The following is a 22,194-nucleotide window of genomic DNA, read 5'->3' on the forward strand; positions in this document are numbered from 1 at the left end:
TTTTGCAAGTGAGCCTTCTTACACCAATAACTCAAGAAAACAAAAATTAACATAAAAGCAGCACCCATGTATTCCAGAAATGGAAAAAAATTACATCTTGGTATATGTATAGTCTTACAAACAACAACAAAAATGGCCACAGGGTCAGCGTCATATTATTGGTTGCCAAGAACATAGATGATGATGATACCATTTCCACACTAACATCAACTAACTTGAATTGCAGCCTTAAACCTGCATAATGCACTGAGGGGTTATATCTCTACTGTACAAAGATTTAATACAGAGAGGCAGGCATTAAAGGGCATTAATCGCTAGTAATTATCATGATCTCTTTAACAGAACAAATATAAATAGAGAAGCTTTTTTTTTTTTTTTTTTTTTAAACTGTCTTTTCTGAATTGACCTCCTGATGACCTGACCAGGAAGGAGAATGAGGATGGCAGACAACTGAGTAAAATATATTTGCCCTCCACATTTTCTGAGTATTATGGAAACTTCACATCTGATCCTTGATGAGCAATCACTGATAGAAAAAAAAAAAATTAAACACTGGACTCACCGTTGTCTGCACAGATTTCACTGCTCCCAACTTAAGCAATGTCGTGGTAAGATTGGAACAGCTCCTTAGCTATTATTTTCTTTTGTGAAATTGCTTATTAGGCCAAGTATAAGAAAACTTCACTGAAATCAAATTACACACAGCTAATACTGAAGTCAGTGATGGGAGAATCATGGCCATTTTTTCAAATTCAAGTTTTAGAAGGAAGACAATACATCATAATGACATATCTCACTGAGCTCATGACTGTGTTGTGGAGGTTGATATTACATCTAACAGCACATGCCATTCACAGATACCCATAAGGATTTTTTTTTTTAACCTCAGCTTGTATTAAAAAAAAAAAAAGCTGCATCCTTTATCTCATTTTTAAAAGCTTCCATAAGTCTTTGAAACATTAATATTCTCCATAACAAAGCCAGCAGCTGCTCTGCTAGCCCGTGACATGGATGGTTTTGTTATAAGGTTTTGGGTGGTGTTTTTTTAGTTCAATGTGTTTTGCATATGAAACAGGACGTTTCCCCTCCCTCCACCCCCATCCTCTCCTAATCCAGAAGGGACCTTATTTCCTCCCTGTCAAACAAGCAGCTCATTCAGCAAAAGGGAAATCCCAAGATGCACTTGGGCAAAAAGCCTACAGAAGGAGTTTGGAGGGGGGAAAAAAAAACAAAAAAACAAACAAACAAAAAAAGGAAAGTTAGCAGTGTGTCCAAAAAAGCAGGAAGAAGAGCAACTGAGCTGGTAATTATGAATCCAACTGCAGTTCTCCGCTGCCAAAACAAAAATCACAGAAAGCCAGTTTGGAGAGTCTTCTATATGATTACCAAGTAGATTCTGCAGAGGGAATTTGGAGCAACTCAATTGTTACTATGCAACATAATGATCTAACTAAAGCAGAATCCAACCTACTGATGGCTCGTAGAAAACCGAAAAAAAAGAAACCCAAAACAAAAGTGCTCCAGGCTTCTGTTTTTAAAATAAAAACAAGCAACCTTTTCTTCATTTAGAAAATTGTTTCAAACAGGATCCACATGTCTCTGTATTTCTTTTCTTCAGACCTAATGCTTGCTTTGTGACATCCAAAGCATTTCCACAGCAACTAATTTTGATGCCTCAGAAGATTATGATTTTGACTGAGGGAAGCTGACATCAAAAATAGTTGCGGTGGAAATGGTCTAGCTGCTCAGTAAGGAGAACATGAATGAACATCCCTTTTAGAAAAAAAGATATGTACGACGTTTGACCAGTGTGAATCTATTGAAAACCAATCAAGTTATAACAACAGAAAACTGCATTGATAAAATAGTCCAATATTGAGGGTGAATCCGATGAATTCTTAGAAACTTAAATTTCGAATTTACATGCAATATTATATTTCCACATTTAAATTCTACTCTTAGACTTGTGAAAAAAATAAACTCCAAAACTCAACACTCTAGATTTTCACTTGCAAATTCACAGCAGAATTTGACCCTCAAATTATAATCAGTGAGAAAAGAAATGGCTACATTCACAAGCTATGACAAACAATTTCCACTCTAGGGTACATTGTGATAAACTTGGACTGAGTCCATTGACTTCACTGGAGTCAAACCACAGAGAAAAACGTTGCCTATTATGACCTTCCCTGAATTGAAGCAGGCATTAGGTTCAATTCTGATTATACTTCAGGGGTCTTTTTTGAAGCAGCTTGTTTGTCCACTGACCTTGCATGGTTTTCCTGAAAGCACAACCACACTGATGCTGAGTGAATTATTCTTACTGCATACCAGGCAAGATAAACTGATAAAGGACCCTCAGGATCTAGACTATAGGGTCATTTAAAATATTATCTCTTATACAATGGCAAAAGTTAAATCTCATCCACATCTCTATAAATTTATAAATATAACTCTATACACTAAAGCAATTTAGTAAATATAATACAAGATATGGTTATTTACAGAATACAAAGCACTCAGCAATGATACCAGGATGAGATATTCCTGCCAACTTCACCACACACTATCCCCTCAGTTTGTGTTAGTACATTTTCTTCTATAGCTACACTAGAAACCAATGATGCTTTGCGAACTAAACTGAAATAAGAACAGAGAATGCTCTAATTATTTCTTAGCCATTTTTGTCTCATTGGTTGTTTTTTGTTTTTAAGCGTTAGATCAGTCCTCTGATCTGGTTCACAGAACTAGAAGCAGTTGTCTGAACAAACCTCAGTCAGTTGTATACCACAGCATGGAAACTATAGGTGGGGCAATAATCCATAGGCTGGTATTACTGCCAACCTGGTCGAAATGTGAAACCGCAACTCATATTCCAGCTCCTTCCTACTCTTCCAGGGTAGAATGTGCATCACATTACTGGGGAAAAGTTATGAAACATTTTTCATCCTGAGCACTGAACTGCTAAACTCATAATAAAAGAAGCACAAAAATCTGTACAAATGCAAATGTCCCAAATGAAAAGATTAACTTATTTCTAAAACCTAATTCAGCTCTTTCATTTCTTAGCTGCAGGCCGTTTATTGCCACTCCTTTTTTCCACCCAAACAAAAGACTAAAGGGATGACTCAAAGCAACTTGAATTTCAAGCTAAAGCCACAAAGCACTGAATGCCTGATCTTTAATATTAAACAGGTGTGCAGATGATATTAATTCAAGCCTCATCATGGCTAGGGTAGCCATTAACAGAAATAAACCTGCAAAAAGACCAAATTTACTTAAAAAAAAAAAAAAGTTAAATGATGTTACAAACAACAATGAAAGTCACATGGTAAGTACAAGTGAATAGTAGTTACAGCACTGCTAATTCACTCTACCCCTTCTTCCTCACAATCATTCATTTTTCTTTGTATTCAAATCATTTTTTAAAATCAATTATTTTTCCCCCCTTCAGAATTTAGTAATATTATACACGCAATCTTTGCTCTACAAACAATAGGGCTAAGGAAGGATCAGTAACTACATGAGAAAATAGATTTTCACATAAATATGACTCTAGGAATTAGGGTTTTAGCATTTGCTATGCTGTGAGTGCCAAGTCCTTTGAACACAGTTTTGCATATCTACTGAACAGTATAATGGTGCAAGTTACACCACTTTACCACTTACACCCACTTACATCACTGTCTACTGCTGAATATGGTCCAAAGATTTCCTCATATGCATATTCAGCCCTCAACTTATTGGTCTTCCCCGTTTTTGCAAATAAGTACACTGTTGCGTCAAAAAGAGAAAGGCAAAAAGCCAAACAAAGCTAAATCTTTGGACATATTAGCTCAGGAATTCTTTGTATGGCATATTTCTTATGAGTGGTAGAATAGGAACAAAGAATATCAGTAATGGACCCAATACTGCAGTCTGTACTCTTTGAGTCTGATTTACGTCTCATAGCAGCTCTGCACCACTCTAAATACATTCACTTCAAAGGAATATTTCTAAATCATACCAGCATGGGTGAGATAATTCACACCCACTGAATAAACTGAAACTCCTAGTGGGGAGTCAAGAATGGGGTACATTTTATTTTTTTAATGACACTCCATTATCTTTCAACTCAGAAAAGTTTATCAACTGTGGAGAGAAGGGATTTAAAAAAGCATGCTTAACATACAATTTAATGAGAAATTCTTATCTCAATAACAAGAGTCTAAATCTGAAATCCATAACATCAGTGAAAGATAGTGAAATCAGAGCACATTGTAGCCTTAATACCGTCAATTTTCTGCTTTTCTGGTTTATTAATCTATATGAAATAGAAGCTATAAAAACTTATCTTCCTGTTATAAATATAAATTAAATAATCAGGTGTTATAAAACCTGAATAGTCCTGATGATTTTTGTTTTGTTTTTTAAAGATACTTATCAAGTAAAATACAATACCTAGAGAAATTAAATATTTACAGAGGTGTCAAGAAAAAAAAAAAGTAATTCACTGTCTCTAATTGGTACTACAACAATATCTGTTTCAGTAAGCTGCAGGATCTCCGCACAACTTACGTATTTTAATGCTCAACGGAATTAATTTAGTTAGTTGATCCTGAAAAAGTACCTGCATGCTTTATGCATGCAGCCCAAGATGCCCAGCACTCCAGTATTACATAATAATAGAAAGAAAACAACTATCACGGTCCCAATTTTGCAATCTGATCTGCACGGGCAGATCGTTATGCCCATGTGGCTCGCCCCACTGAAGCTGCTACGGGTTGCACAGATCAGATGCCAGATTTGGGACTGCAGAATACAGTCACATAAATAGCCTCACATGAAAGCTCACATTTAACCAAGAGGTTACTTTGGCTTCTTCAAGTTAGGTAAATGCATGCAAGTGCAGTAGCTTTCTTCCCCTGTGTTAAGCGACATAAAACAGCTTAATCATGCTGAAAACCAGCACGAAAGGTTCTACCAAATTGTCAAAGATTACTAATAGTAGTATTACAGAAATATTTTAGATCCTTTTTCTTCACTGACAGAATTGGGAAGCCTCACCATCATTGTCTTCTGTTTAACAGTAATAAAGACAACAATTTCCCATAAAAGGAGAAAAATCCAAAGACTGAAACAAAATAGATGTTATTATTTATGATTTTAACAGTACCATTGGCACATATCACATTTTTTCAAATATGCTTTACAAAGATCTGCAAATCCCTGCCCAGAAGAGGGTCCAGCTTGAGCACCTGGCTGACTCTATTTGGGCATGAAGAATCAGAACCTGTAACACAGATAATGTAATAACTCTGGGGGGAGGGGGAGGGACTCATAAAAATTTAGGTTATGACACTGAAAAGATACAAAATGTTTTTTCTTCCAACCCTAACAGATGTTGTCCAATTAAGGATGCAAATAAATCACCCTCTGCACTGCAAGGCAGAAAACACATACACAATGCTTTCTAAATACATTTTGGTTTAAACTTGCATAATTCTCCTAGTGAAGAAATCATCTTAAACTTATGTAATCCTTAGAAAGAGACATTATTATAGACAATTCTGTATCACTGAGAAATAAGAAAGACACCTCCTTAGAAAAGAGCTGCACCCACACACAATTATATGGGGGGGAGGGGGAACAGAAGGGAAAAGCTGCAACAGGGGTGCAAAAACCAGAGACTGCTGTTTCCACAGAGATTGATCTGTAACTGAGCTCAAGGGGCTACTCCCCTTTCACCAGCCAGAATAGTCTGTTATACTTAACCCAGACTTCCTAACACTTGATATCCTGTCTGCTATTTCAATGCCCTTACTCAATGTTTCAGACAGACATTACACAAACTGGCTGATGAAAAGGGTTGAGAAACCAAGAAGCAATCCAAGTCAATGACCTTATTCTATAAAATGATACCATTGACAGAACAGTGGATGAAGAACAAAGCACAGGGGTACATGTCTTCTGAGTATATCACTGAAATCTTCCCAGCTAAAAGTAAGAGAAGCACCAGGCTCCAGCTTTTTTTTTTTTTTTTTAATGTTGCTGTTGTTTTTTAGCTGTTAAAACCTAAGCAATTACTCTTGTGCTTCCAGTGCCACTAATCCTCACACCAAAGCAGAAACAGTTTCAATTAAAATAAAATAAATCACAAAATAATCACATATTCTACAAAGCATGGTCAAAGGTAACTGTATGTAAAATTAATAAACTACAAGGCTAGAAACTGGGTTATTGATTAGCTCCTTTGCTGTTTATCTCAAGTGTACAGAATGATCCTGCAATTTCTAGTTGAGCACAGAATCTCTATTCTCATGTATGTTTCCCCTGACTTTCTACGGAATTGTTAATACAAGTAAAGGCAGCAGGACCTGTCTTATTCAATAGAAAATATGATAGTGCAGCTCATCAGGTTGTTTTAATACGCATCCTCTGTTTGAAGAAGCCCAATTAGAAGTGACAGCAGCCAACTATAGATGGAGCCAATGATAAAAGCTCTACACATGGGAATTCCTACTAGCTTCAAGAGGATCTTCATTCACAGAAGACTAGCAGGACTAGGCTTGAATTTGTATCAGGGTTTTTGTTACATCATCCAATCAAAAGTCAAAGCAACACAATTAGCTCAGTGCAGAGAGGCCAATATTTATCACCCAGCAGGTTTGCTCAATATGGGCAGAACAGGCATGCTCAAACAATTGCACCTGCACTTGATTCAGTTTTAAGGTCAATTTTACGGTCCTTACATTTGCATCAGAAAAAAAGGCTGACCCATATCCCAGCTTTGAAGATACTTCCTAGACAGTAAAAAAGAAAATAAAAAGAGAAAGAGATTACAAACAAGTCCTAAATAACAGTAACAACAACAAAAGTTAGATATCTACCACAACCTTAAAATCCAATCCTGCATATAGCTACCAGCAGACACAATCCTTTCAGTCTGAAGCCAGCTCACAGTTGCAGGAACTACTGCCCCATTCAGTAAGATCCATCAGGATCAGAGCACCCTCAAACACCTCTGAACTCAAAACCTAACTAATAAACAAAACAGAAATACTGCAGTAACAAAACTGTGAGTCCTGCTCTCAGCTCTAGCACCACCCTGTCGATGCCTGGTAACACCACAAACTTAGTGAAGTTACTCTGTATTCAGATTGGTATATTCTGGTTCAGAATCTGTCCCCCTACTCTATGATTGTAAGTACTGCCAGTCAACACACAGGAAGAAGTCTGATACATCTACAAGTTTAGTGTGGTTTGTGGGTGAACTGTCTCCAATTACCATGCCTGCTTACTGCCTGCATGAAAACTGTAGAACTAGCCCCAAAGCCCCAGATCTTCGAATTAACCTCATATGTCCCAGAAGATACCTGAACAGGTGATTTTAGTAGTAATCTGAGTTTGAAGCTCTGTAATAACAATGAAATGTAGAAGACCTACAAGGTGCATATGAGAAAGGCACCACAAGGAAGGTAAGGGAATAGAGCACATCAGAGCAAACTTGCTTCTCCACAATTATTTTCCAAGAAAAAAACCCAACAACATATCAACTTAATCCCTGTCCCCCTCCCTCCCCGACTGACAAATACTGACTAGATTAGAGGAGTGGAATGGCATAAAAAGAAAGTGATGTATATTTATTAATGTTTACTACCCAGATTTAGAAAACATATACAAAGAAATTAGATGATCTCTAATAAAATTTGTTTTATTATTAACCAACATATTATAATTCACAAAGTTAAAACAAAAGCATGCTGAATTACTACATTTTAAAAGTAATTCTTCCTTTATGCAGAACTCAATTTGATTTAGGTGCTCTGTGGCCATTCAGTTAAAACAGATTAGCCTAGTAATTGCTAGTATTCTACTGATAGACTCTTTAGAAGTCAGTCAAAGTCACCTATGTCTATGTTTACCTTCTTTCCAAGAACCCCCCACTGGACTGAATGCAACTCTTCTATGAGAGTTCCCTGTAAATAAGAGTTACACTCTCAAGTTCAAAGTTTGCATTAAAAAAAAAAAAAAAAAGAGCAAGAGAGAGAGAATTTAACAAGATTTCAGGGTCTGAGAAGTGCACATTAAGATGCAATTCTTTGTGCAATGGCAAAGCAGTTTGGCTAGATAAGCCAGCAATAAGAGTTCCAACATTAATTATCACCAGTACAGAAAGCAGGCCCACTCCTTACAGGAATCAATACCACGCAAACCCCTTAACTTTGGCAACATAACTTTGATAATAGGCAAAAATGACATGAATTTTCAGTTAGAATGTGCAATGGATTCCTTTAGATACTCAAATCTTGCTTGGGCTCAACCATGTAGATTCAGCCCAAAAGTTCCTGCTGTTCTAGCAATGTTGAGAAGCAAGGGGTAGATAAGGTGCAGGTGGCTGCCAGAATTTTAACCCACTGTGTTGTCTAGACATGCTCTGAGCAGTCTCCTACGGACGCCTCCAGATGCTTTTACAACGCTCTTCTAAACACAGATCTCAGTAAATGACAACATGCCTTCATTGGTCAGTCAGCCCAAGCTAGTGATAACCATGTTCATATTCTGGAAGACAGACCAGGCATAAGGCTCCTGACGCATACAAAAAATAAGCTGTGTTTACATGCATCTTCAAAGCATGCTACTGTTTTAGGAAGGACATATGCCCAAGCCCTAAACCACAAAAATGGAGAGACAAGTCAGAGAGCACAGACACTGAATGGAGCAGAAGATATTTAGTATTTCAGGCACTGATTTGCAAAAGAAGAGATTTCATATAAATCCCTCCCTACATTCAAAAGGATTGAATTCAGGAACTTTATGAACTATTTTGGGGCAACAGAGAGGCAAAGTTGACTCAACATCATTAGATCATTATTTGCAGCATATTCTTTGTCTCACACCCAGGCACATACCTGCCTCTTAGTTCTCAACAAACTGTTTGCACTCTTGGGAAAAAATGCTGATATCTGCTTAAACACTGATATCTCCACAGATGCACAGAATTTTGCTTTAAGCTTGGTACCATTTTTGAAACTCAGTTTCTAAGCTGTAAAATGATTCTGAGCTTAAATTACTGCTTCAAGACTTTGGGATTTTTGCTTTAGTGATGTCAAAATTTTTATTAAAGAATCTTTAATGTAATTTTTAAAAGTCAGATAAGGCAATGAATAACTTCATTGCTCCATGGGATAACAATTGATACTTCAGTCCTTAGGCAAAATTTTCCAGGAGTACTTATCAAGCCGGTTTATACAGAGAACAATAAATCCAGCCAGTAGATTGAACATTACTGCCTGTGTGAAAAATCAGAATTGCTCTGCTATAGCTATTGTAGGATATATACTATTAACAAATAAAGAAGGTTACTACTGCCAGGAGGCAGGACTCTGGGATACAGAAACAAAGATAAACATTCTGGCTCTACTACATTTCAGATGGCTATCAGGTGCAGCATAACAACCATTGTACAGTAACTAAAAGGCCACAGCTATCTTACAGCTCAGTCAGTACTGCACCATTTCACTTTGAGTTGTTTTTGTTCTTTGATTTGGGTGCACAGCTGACCTGGCTAAACCTTACTTCAGCTGAGAAAGCTACATGTTGTGGCAGCACTGGGTTGGTAGGCATTGTGAAATAAAGTGGGAGGCCTGATGTGCTCATTTGTGTGTCAGTACCCAGAATGCTTCTTTTCTAGCTTCCAGCTACTTCATAGAAGTGCTGCTGGGACTTGAACCGTGGGAACACTGCAGTGGCAGCATGTGTGGGTGTGCTCACATGTGTGCACAGAAGGCCCTCTTATTCTTTCAGTATCTGACTACATATAGTTTTGCTTGAAGTACAGCTGTCTGACACACAGGTAGGAAATATGAAAGCACTGTCAGACTTTGCTCAGTTCAATATTAAAAAAAAAAAAAAAAAAAAGGCAGGGAGGAAAGAGTTCAGAAATGACTGAATGGAACCCACCCTGCTTTACTGCAAATAGCAACCAACAAAGCCTTAAGGCCTCCTTTATGAATTCAGTCATAGCAGAGGCATACTGATCTTTGGAAAGCAGAGAGCACTCTGAAACGGGAAGAGAGTGTGAGGCACACCAAGGCCGTATCTATACCAGTAATCAAAGACTCAACATGTGCCAGCTGTTCAGCTCAAGAAAAAGGCTGTGGCATTGATACTGGATTTTGAGGACCCCATTTTGTCACCCTGTCAGGTTATTCACGTTTTAAATCTCTAGAAATACCCCAGAATTCAACTGTGCTCCATGCCAGTAATGGTAGATGAAGTGAGAGACAGGTAGGGAAAGGGGACACCCACCGAAGTAAAACCAGTATTTGTGAATGGAGACTCTGAAAAGATCATATAGAAAACAAAGCAGAAAAAAATGCAAAAGCATGTGAGAAGGTAGAAAACCCAGTCAGGGATACAACCAAAAGAAAATAGAGAAGTTATCATATATCTCAAGAAAAGGGGGAGCTTTGGGAAGTGGCAGGAAGATGAAGAAGCTTATGGGAGGTCAGTCATTCATCCAAGGACAAAAAGGGAGGATATAAAAACCAACAATTTAAGAGGGTAACAGAAGTGGCTGAGGGATCTATGGCTGCTCTACCTCCCGATCTGGTGGGGTTCCAGCTGTCACAACTCCCTCCAGCTTTTGGTTAAGACTCACTGCTGACTTCATGGAGCTACAGATCTAGATGGAAGCTTCTTTTGTGAGCGGCAAGACCAGGCAATGCACACCTTGTTCAAACGACCACACTGACAGAGAGACTATGTCAGTATACATGCACAACGGGTGCCTGATGCACATAGGAATATATGGTGGGAATGCAATTCTGTAGGCAAAACTATGCCTTGTAGCAATGCTTTAAAACCACCCAAAGCAAAAATAAAAAATAAAAAAAGGCAGTTTTGCCAGTGAACTGAATCTACAATGGGGGTGTTTGCCAACTCACCTCCTCCATTCAGAAGTCAAACCTGTAAAAGGCAGAGCTCTGCTAGGAGAAGTCTACAAACCTCATCACATAAACCTCATGAAGACCCACAAAAAGGCCAGAAAACTCACTGCTTCTTATACAGCCAAAATAACAGTCATACACATCCCACTACTACCAATATACTAACAGAGCTGCAGGGAAAACACACCACACAAAATGGTGTGTGTGTGTGTGCGCGTGCGTGTATGTGCACACATATATAAATCAGGAAAAATGAAAAAAATACTTCTGAAAGTAGAAGGCAGAATATCTGACACAGCAGATTAACGCATACACCACACACAAACACCTCTACATAAGATAAAACAAAGCAATGCAGAGATACATATCAAAAAGGAAGACCACCACAAAGACACATATGCTTCACCCTTTCATCCACAGAGACAGACAGGCAGAGCTCAGACACACAAAAACCACACAGACTGACAATGATTAACACAAACGCACAGAAGCAGACACGGGATCATCCTTTCATTTCCTCACTAGGCAATCTAAACTTTACTCCAATGTTATTTGCCCCTGGCCACAGTCTACCAACCCTAGAGCCAGATTAAATCTCTCCATAATTATCTGCAAACACTACTACAACACAAATGACCTTAGCATATGATATCTATTGGTTAAGCCCAACAGAAGAAGGCTACAGAAAATGGCAGTGTTCAAAACTCGGCCAGCAATGCCAGGTAAATGAGTTGCTTACAGAGTCTCCTCAGGACTGCACCACGTTTACAGAAGAGCCCTGAAGACAGCTCAAAAGCCTTGAAACTTAAGCGCAGCTCTGCACAGGACGTATGATAAAGCGTTCCACTTTCTCTACCCTGTCATCAAAACACACATGCTTACCATCCTGGTCTTCCACCATCAAACTCCTTGCCACCTCTCAAAAGAACCTATGCAGGAGATTTCTAACATTTTCTTATGACAGATTTTTGCTAAGTTTCCTGAAAAATAAATGGTTATTATTTTCTTATATAAATTTTTGGTGTCCACTAAAGGTATCTCGAAATCCCTCTGCAAGAAGTGTTGTGATGGATGCAGATTTTGGAGGGTGGAAGAAAAGTGCTTGCCGTGTTCTGAGCTAGGACCTATTAAACAGGCACCAAAAAAAGACAAGCAATACCAAAATTTAGTGGTCTTTTTTAAGCAGTTATAGTCCCTATCTTGTTCTCCATGTGCAATCTCATCTGGTGTACTGGATAAATTGTACAGAGTACGGTGCCATAAAAGCCTTGTAAGAAAAGGAATGTACACCTCTAATAACATTCATTTTAATTTTAAACTGTGGAAATGACCAAGTTGGAGACACATTACTGTTCAGGGAGCAAGAAAGCGGAATTTCTTAATTCTGCTTCCCAAACAAAGCATGCCATATAAAATTCATTTCCCAATCTCAAAAATATCTCCACTTTCAGAACTGTACTCTCCTCTCACAGGCATTCATATGTCTATCCCAACATTCCCTCTTGGCACATGACTGACATAGAATAGACAAGCCATTAAAAACACATCCACCTCCAACCATGGAGATAATGTGGCTCATTATAGCCCAGCCTTGTCACAGTGGTTCTGACACTCAAGCTGGAGGAAAAGGAGGGGTATGGGCAGGGATGACAGGAACGGGGGCTAAACAGAAGACCTGGAGAGGAAGAGAAACTTGAGAGAGTGAGACTCCATTTACTGATATAAAAAAAAAGGGGGGGGGAGCCAATCAAATCTATTAATTAGGCCTTTTAGGCTAACTGTACTAACTATTGCATTGTGTGTGGAAGGCATGTAATTAGCTTTGGGGTTTTTTTTAAGGGAAAGTCATATATGAGTCTGAGTGTGCTTTTGCATGTTTAAACAGATATTTGGGAAGTTAATCAAGAATCTTATTGAACATTCTCAATGGGCTTTGAATGTTGCTTCTCCTTGGGGCTAGTGTCATTGCCCTTCCACTCCAGACACTTAAAACCCATGAAAAGTTCCCCAAATCTCCAATAGATGAGGCAAAAATCCATACAACAAATCAGCAGTGTAAAACTCAGTAGGCAAGAGTTAATTCGACTTTTCTTGTTTGCTTTTACCCTTTGGGAAGGGGGGGGAGAAAAGGAGCGGGAAGTGAACTGCTCATCCCACAGCCAATTGCACTACTGCCAGCTAGCCAGACATCCTGGTGTCTGCAAGCAAGTTCTCAAGGCCCTGTGGCATTCATTGCTGCCCGTTGATCAGGACTGGTGTTAGATGCCAAGGCGGCCTCCCACCCACATACTAGACAAGTGATTCTGGGATCTAAAGGCAGCTCAGACTGAAAGGGGGGAAGGGGAGGGGGAAGGCCCACCTAAAATAAATGTGCTGTCTGGATAAGCAGACTCAACACTGCATGGCATACCTTAAAGGGGCTGCTGCAGCTGGCCCTAGACAGATTCATTTACTGAATGTATACATAATCCAATACAGAAAAGCCAGTCTGGTGGTGAGATTCAGACTCCACTGGGATACTCAGAAAGCACAGACCTCTCTATTCACGTACCAGGCACTTAATCTGAATATCAGTAACCTGCATTATTGTCAGGGTTTTTCTTAGCAGCCACATTTTATTACAACACATACATTTAGTCAATGTAACCTTTGCCTCCACCCCTGGAGGTATGCAGTTGAGAAGGAAGTTGTATATATTTGTGTTTGGAGCAATCTGTTACTTTTTCTCTTGTGTCTTCCTTGTTTTGACCCCTAATTCAAGCTCTTAAGTTCCAATGTCACATACTTCCTGTTAGAGTCTGGGCCAATGTGATGAGATTCAAAGATTAAGTTCCATGTACATTAAGATACACAAACACACATATATATGTAATTTAATTAAACTACAACTACTGTATTCAGAACAGAAAAAAATCTGAATTCACAACCATAAAAAAGTGCCATCTCAAACACTGCTCATCTACACTGAAACACACGTGGTGAGAATTAACAGCATGGTTAGATTGCTAAGTGACGTTAAAATGCAAAGTACTTGGTAACACATGGTTATATCAATGGATGTCACCTAAATTTTAGAAAATTCCCGTTTCTCTTTCTCCCTCCCTCAATTAAAATAAGAATTAAAGACATCACTTACCCTGGGGGCTTTTCTCTTGTATTTGTTGTTATAGTCAAATTTTTCTTTCATTTCATCTAAGAGCTGGCCCAGCCTAGTTTTCTCCTCTTTCCCAGTGTAATCCTGGCTGAGGAGGATATAGGACCTCCAGTTTGCCGAGTCAAAGCCCCAGTGGCAAGTCCTGTTTTCCAGGGATTTGTGAGAGTGAACCACAAATTTGTGAGGTGGGTACATAAGCCTGCAGTCCAAACACTGAATGCAGGCTGCGCTCGGGTTACTGTAAAGCTCGGGTACCAAGAGCCCCTTACACTTCCCAAAGCACTCATGATACACCTTGAAGCTCTTCTCTGTGAGCTCCAGCTCAATCGTGCTGGAAAACTCCTTCTTGCAGTGGGGAGGATAGGTGCCACCGTAGAGCAGGGCATTACAAAGCCTCTCAGCATCAGTTTTGGTAATGAGCCCGCAGGAGGGAGCAGAGAAGGGCAGGATGCCCATGACTTTGAGGATCTCCAGCTGGTCAGCGGTGCATCTGGAGCAGTAAATATGTAGCTCATCACACACCGAATTGATCTGCTGCAGGGAGAAGTCCCTGAGCACCGAGTTCAGGATCTGAGGCAAGCAAAGGCGCTTTTCTCCGCCTACCACGAAGCAAGAGATGGTTTCCCCTTCCAGGATGGTCTCGCACCTCTCTGTGGATCTGTCCGAGGGCATGAAGAAGGGACCAGGCATTACTGGAGGAGGCTGGATAGGAGGCAGATGCAATACAGGTTCTGCTGGGTCTTTGCCATTGTCCTTCTTGTACATCTCCTGTGCCCATCGTGCTGAGAAAGCAGCAGGGCCACCCAGGGAGCTCATAGAGCTCAGATGAAACTGTTCCAAGGTCTTCTGCAGTCCTGGATGAGGCTGGAAGCTGCTTCTACTTACAGTCTCCATTTTTTAGTTTCTATTCCCAGAACAAACAACAAACCCCTCGATTATTTTCCACCCTGGTAAAAAAATCCACTTAAAGATTTATTTTTTTTTAAGAAAAAAAAATTATGAAAAAAAAAACAACCCACCCTCGTTTTTTCTCCTTCCCACTCAGGTTTAACAATCCACTAATGAAAAGGAAATAAATCCCTTTTGTATGTATTTCTCTCCTCCTTCTTTTTCTCTTGCTTCGTTACACTTTCAAAACCTCCAAGTCTCCAAAGATGCCCCGATGGAGCAAAGAGTCACGCCAAAAGAGGTCTTCATCCGAGCACTCACCCCCCTCAACCAAGCCCCCGGGCAAACCAATCCCGCCTCCCACACCTCCGACACACACAGACACACACACACACGCACACAGACACACACACACGCACGCCACCCACAAAAATACAAAAAGTCTATGCCACGCTCCGAGCACCAGGGGCTCAAATATGTTCTGGCGACTGCTGCTTCTCTGCAGTAAACTCCCTTCTGTCCATATCCACCAAAAGGAAGGAGCGGGGGAGGAAAGTAAAAACCAGAAGGAGGAAGAAAGCTTCGTCTGTGGAGGAGAACAACGCAGAATAAAATTAAAAGGCCCAAATCCCTGGCACTTCCAAAACGGCGAGGCGACTACAGACGGACAGATAAGCAGGCTCCCTTCTCTCTCGTGGTCCCTTAGCTTGGTCTGGGAGGACTCTCCGTCTCTCGGTTTTCCTTTCTTCCTTTCTCTCGGTCTTTTCAGCGTGCTGTGGGGAGCCGCGGTAACAGAACGCTCATCCTCCCAGCTCCTCTTTCCAGCAGAGACTGAGAGTGCCTGAAAGCTGAGCTAATGCAGGCTGGCTCAGCCTCCCTCACTCCTCCCCCTCTTCCCCCCCCCCCCCTTTCTGTTTGTTGGTGTCTGCCTCAGTCATTGAATCACAGCCAAGAATGTGACCAACTCCCCAGGCTGGGCTCTTCCAGGAACAGCGGCCGCCTCCCCCCTCTCGCTCTTCTTAGAGCTTCTGCAAAGGCAGGCTCTCAGAAAGGCCCCGGGCGGCAGCGCTGGGGAGAGAGTAAAGTGCTGGGTTCACAGACCAGCGCGCTGCGAAGGAGGAGCGGGAGGGCGAGGGTTTTTTCCTTCTTACAGTTTTATTTCTGAACAATAGTAAAAAACGAACAAACAAAAATGCGTGTGCTTCACACTCGCACGCACACAAGTGCAAGTGCACCACATAAAACCTATACTTGCAAAACCTGCTTACAACATGTAAATGTAACTTTGAGCATACACTCCTTTGTATTAGCAGAAATCACACACATGCAAACACAATACACACGCCAGCTTTACAAACACAACTTATGATATGAAACAGTATACATTGATAGCACAACCTCAAATGCAAAACATGACAAGTCATGCACCAAATTCACACAACACTGCATAGACATGCACTCGATATTTCAAAAAAACACTTCATAGAATAAAGAGCAAAATACATAAATGTCACACTCCTAACACTCTATGCATCTGATGCAAACATGCAAACTCCATGTATGTTTAACACAAGGAAGGCATATATGGCACTACTGCAATATAGGATCAGACAAAATGAACTACCAAAACTCCCACTGAAATGGTAACACGACTTCAGGATGGAAAAAATTCATTTGTCACAAATTTGAGCAAGTCGATATCCCTATTTCAACAAAGCGTGATATGGAATCTTTAAGGACCATGGTTAATAAGGACCTCTTTCTACATCCCATCTGAGACGCAGCGCTTGGCTGTGCTCTGTACAGACCCAGAGAGAAGAGCACCCTCTACTGAGCGATTTACACCACTCTTTTTTTCAGAATTGAGACTTTCCTTAAAAGTCTCTCATTCTGTTACCGACCCCTTTTTCAACCTTGTACAGTTTGGAGAAGTTAAAATGAAAATATCAACATGCATGCACATATCACCACTCCTCAATTCTGCGAAATTTTATTATTATTTAATTATTCTGAGCAGGAATTAAATGTTCTCTAGTCTGTATTAAAATTAATTTACAAAACAAAAAAGTTGACTTTCCCTTTTTTTCATGAGCTACATAACTGAAATTCTAAACATTTTTTAAACCAGTTCTAAGTACACACATAAGAAACAAGTTTAAAAGGTTATTTCTGTGATCTCAGAATCTCTGCAAATTCACTGTGTGTGTAAAAAAGGCCAGAGAATAGCTTAATGGAAATACAATTGTTGTTAAAGTATTATTTGTAATGCTGTTGTCAGTCAAAGTGGTACTCATAGTTCAGAATCTTTCTATGCTGAGTGATGCAGAAATTGAGCATCAGGATAGTCTCTTCTGAAAGTGTTTACCATTATAGTATAAATTCAGAGAAAACAGAAAAAAAGAGGTAGAGCAAATAGATGAATTTCCAAACACCACTTAAAAGAACAAAGTAGAAAACAAGAAAAGGATGAGAATTAGTCAAAATCAATCTGATATTTCATTTGAATTTTTATATTCTGAAATCACATTCAGAGTAAGGGAAAGAGGTGTCACAGAGTTGTGAAAGAGCCTTGATCTTGCAACTGAATCAGCATTTCTCATCAGAGAAGCCCTCTTTCACATATCCAACAGAAGTATCAAGCCTTCATGTATTAAAAGGGAGTTCAGAGAAGGGAAGAACCAAACATGTTGATTCAAGTCATCAGTTGTATCTTCATGTACTGAGAGAAGATGCTTAGAGAACCTTTACCAAATTGTTTTATTAAAGAAAGCTACTGCTGGCAAGAAGTACCCTTTGGGTTTGTGTTCATACAGTGCATAGCACAATGGATTTAATGATCCATGAGTGGAAGTCTTAGGTATTACCACCATACCAAAGTCTAAAGATGGGAACTGACTATCGAGACCATATTGTGCTAGTTACTGATTCCTGATGCTAAAGAGGATACCATGTTAACAGAAAGCAAGGCTAGGAGTATTCTGCACTGAATAATAGGGTCATCTAAAAGGTTTAGTTAAGAATCATTTTCAATAATATCCTTTTGAAACTATTTATGTCACTTATTGATAATATGAAGCACAGCCATGACATTCCATCCATGCCATCATTTCCAGACCAAAAGGTGTGCTTTATTAGAAAGAAATTCCTTCCCACTGTTCACCCTCATCTTAGAACTAAGTTCTGAATATGACACAAGAGAAGTACTAGATACTTGATGAAGCTCATTAGGGATATGGGAATTTAACTGGTTTTCACAGAAGGTACTCGGATACAATTATAATGAGCAGTAGAATAATTCCCTAGACAGATATAATTCAGTTTCAGCCATTTTTAAACTTGCTACGATATAAATGTCCAGATGTACTCAACATCAAGCATGGAGTTCCTGATCCTTTTAAAGAGTGAAATTAATGCTTTGAAGGAATTTTGGTTAGTAATGTAAAGCCTCTTAGCTCTGGAAGATGGTTTTTGGCACTCCTTCTCCCTCACCTTTTAGAAATAACAGTGATAATTTCAGTTTATTTTAAGAGAGGTGCCATTTTCCCTTCCAAATGTGTCTTTTATGCAAGTAAATCACTGGAGCATGCAATGGATTGTTTATGGCTGGAATTCATACATGGAATTCCTGAGGCAGAGGGGACTACCAAAAAACAGGAAGGATGGGCTTGTGGTTAAGGCAGAAAACTCAGGACATCTGGAGTTGATTCTCCCACAGACTTCCTGTTGCCTTGGGCAAGCTGTTTAGTCTCTCTGTGCCTCAGTTTCTATATTTGCAATATTCAGATTGTGAATCAGAGGGGCAGCTTCTGAACCTAAATTCATGCAGTGACAGAAACCAATTTTGAGATTCTTAGAACAGTGCTAGAGATGGGCAAAACATTAGAATCAAATAGTTCAACCTGCAGTTTTCTCCACACAGTTCTAGGCATCGAAAGACTGGCGTTTGCAACTCACACAATAACAATACAGTAAAACTTCCATTTGTCTATATCTTTGTAGAATCAAATAGCAGTAGGGTGGGAGAAGGGGGAGCAAAGAGTGATCTCATTTGGGATTAAGGTGACAGCGGTTTCTGAAGTCTCTGCCTCCCTTGATGATGGATTGTGCAGTGCAGTGCATTTTAAAAATTACATTCATCTTTCCCCCAGTAACTGCTTGTCTTGCTCTAGTTCCACAGCCCTCTAGCTGGAGAAAGAAGAAGGGAAAAAATATCTCAGAGGAAGGGCCCTAACACCACAGTGTTTTTCTCATTCTCTCCCTCTTCTCCTCCCCCTCCCCACTGGCTTCAAGGCCAACAGCTCCTGGAACACAAACACTCTTGTAAACTTCTGAACCACACAGCCCTGTGGTGGGTGGGTGTTTGCTCCCGGCCTGCCAGTTCCAATCCACCCACAGATTCCAAAGGCCCCGAACAAAAAGCAGACTCCATTTTCCCTATTTAACAGGCAATTCATTTCCCCCTACACCCGCACATCACCTTCTTTTGCAGCAGTGCAAGCTTCTCACAACTATCATGTCCCACCTTTTACGTCCTCCCAAAGTGGAGGGTGACATGTTTATGCACATTTTTACATATACACACAAAAAATATATTCTAAAATGATTCACCCTAGCCCTGCTCTGCTTTAAGATGTCTGCTCAGACAGGAAGACTTGGGGATTATCAAGGACTGTGCTTCATACTGAAGCTATTGGACAAAATATTGGGGAAGGGCCTACTGTGAAGAATGTGAAGAAGGAAAATAAGCAAAAAATGAAATGTGCAAATGTGACACACATCAGAATCCCTGTTGCAGCTTAATTTAGATGGTAATTCACTATAGCAGCGAACATCTAATTTCTTCATGTTTGTATTGTACATATCCACTTCTAAATATGACATTCAGGTATTGAAGCAAAACAATTTCTACATGAGTAGAACATACTATGCCATTTCCTTCCCTCCTTTCTTTTAAGGAACCTCTGCTAAAGTTGACCATTTTCATTGACTATTTCCCTTATAGTGAATCTGGGGAATGTCAAACTATGCAGAACCTGCAGAGTAAGATTTCAAACTTCTGTTGAAATAGACTTATCTAGGAGTCTGGCAATCTTTTTCAATCAAGTATTTCATTTTTTCCATCAACATACAGATGCAGCTCACAGAAAAATATTTCACAAATTTGTACCGAATTCAAATCAGTTGTACTTAAGAAGAACCAAACAAAAATTTCACTCAGTTTGAGAAGGCCAGCAATTGATTCATGTCAACACAAGTCTTCTCTCTCTCTTTTTTATTTTAATGGAAAAATCACCTATTTGCACAACCCTTTCAGGAAAAAGAGCTCAGTGATGGCTGGGTCTTCCATGATAGTTACCACGCATTGGGTTCTACCATTTTCTAGGTTATCTTTGGGATGCTGCACAATCTTGAAAATGTCTATATCACACTTCATACAGACCAGTTACAGGGTTGATTTACATTTTAATAGCTCATTTATAAAGTCATTTTAGGCTTTTACTGTGCTCCAAGTAGTGGCAAGATCTATTCTGGGAGCAGTAAAAAACAAAATTGGTAATTATGATACCCTCAGTGGGGAAGGAATATATAGGCAGATGTAAAGCTTTCAGAAATTGCTGGATTAGATGAGTTGGCAGCTGGTGAAGATTTTTTAAGATAACCTGGGATAACAGGATAAGTGGGAGGTCATTCTGGTGGGGAAGGCAGCATTTTGGCTCTTTGCATAATCCAGGGTTAGCAAAGTCTGTACATTGAACAAAGTCTGCCTACTCATTATTTTATTCAAAAAAGCACTGAGAGCAATGCGGCTTCAGCATCCTACTGAATAGGGACCCTACTTGTCAGGAGGTACAGGCAAAAGAGAAACAATTTTCTGCTTAAAAGCAAAGCCACATGTATTATTCACTTCAAATGTAAGTCTGATTAGCGGGGGAAAAAAGACCCTAAGAAATGCTTTAGTGGGGCATTCAGTTCTAAGGAACAGAGCTTCACTAAGATTAAAAAAAAAAAAAAAAAAGGATTAATGTATTTTTACTAAAGTACAGCTGCCTGCTTTTCCCATCAGTCATCTCAGTAAGAACAAAACACAGTTTTTACCATCAGTGTGTAATGATGTAATAATCATAACAGCCAGTCACTCTAAAAATCCACATTTGATTATGGACATGTACTCTCAGTGTATGCCATATTCTACTGACCAGCTCCGACTACTCAGTCTACTATCATTTCCATTATTGCTGCACAGTCAAAACACGTGCATGGGAAACACAACTAGAAATGAATCTGGATTCTCTTCCAGTATTCCCAGGGCACCCTCTGTCAAACATACTGTAGTCTTCCACCTACAGGGAAAATCAGCTGTCACTGCAATTCGGATCAATAAGCTAATGAGCTCAGGATTTAGTGATCCTTTTCTCTTCATAAAGCCCTTTGCCATTTAGGAGGTTACTAAGAGTTAAAACAGTAACTAATGTTTCAGTTACCTTCTCTAGGCTGATCCAAATAGCAGCAAAAACAAGTAGGTGGAGTTTCTTTTGCTTGCCTGATGGCACACAAAAATCTTCATTTCACCTTGCTCTCCTACTCTCCAGCCCTTTCCACCATTGGCTGAAAAAACAGACACTCTTTTTCTCTATCATTCATTGGACTCAACCTCTCCTCTTCTTGTAAAACATGAACAGTGACTGGGAAGAAACCATGGATGCTATAAACTACCAGGATACGCTTGTGGAAGTAGGTTAAACAGTTACTGCATGTTTATACTAAGTATCACCTTCTGGGGCCCATGCACTGCCTCAGGGCTACTGCTACGAGCTTTTGAAGAGCGCGAGAAACACAGTAAATTTTCCATGAGAGTTGGTTTTTTTCCCCCTTAAACATGCCTGAAAATATTTCCATTCAATTTCTTAAATTTTTAATAACATAAAGGTAAGACCTTACAGCAAGAAATACCAAACGTAAGCTCTTAACATTAAACACCCAAATAAATGGTCTTGATTTTCAAACAGGACATGCAATCACAACTCTCAGTGATTCTGAAGATGTGACTTAAAAGATGTGATTTGTAACTGTAGGTCTAAGATAACAGTGCTACAACATAGTAAGTAAGAGTCAAAGAGAGCTAGGCTCTGTTATTCACATCTTTGAGCCAAATTTAGAAATCAAGTATTTTTAAAGGATAGTCCAGCAGATAGAACAAAATCATGATCATAAAGCATCTCT

General features: G+C 39.6%; 1 protein-coding gene across 3 annotated transcripts in view; it reads right to left on the minus strand.

Moving 5' to 3' along the window:
* Nucleotides 1-15,091, minus strand: part of SKI (SKI proto-oncogene) — a 119,452-nt gene extending 104,361 nt beyond the window's left edge. For all 3 annotated transcript variants that reach the window (XM_067311243.1, XM_013944208.2, XM_067311242.1), the window contains exon 1: nt 14,068-15,091. In XM_067311243.1, the coding sequence (XP_067167344.1) occupies nt 14,068-14,979 (912 nt within the window). In that variant the 5' untranslated portion in view covers nt 14,980-15,091. The remainder of the gene's footprint in view (nt 1-14,067) is intronic.
* Between the last annotated feature and the right edge of the window lie 7,103 nt (nt 15,092-22,194).

This window comes from Apteryx mantelli, chromosome 26 (assembly GCF_036417845.1).
Source record: "Apteryx mantelli isolate bAptMan1 chromosome 26, bAptMan1.hap1, whole genome shotgun sequence".
NCBI classification, from domain to species: domain Eukaryota; kingdom Metazoa; phylum Chordata; class Aves; order Apterygiformes; family Apterygidae; genus Apteryx; species Apteryx mantelli.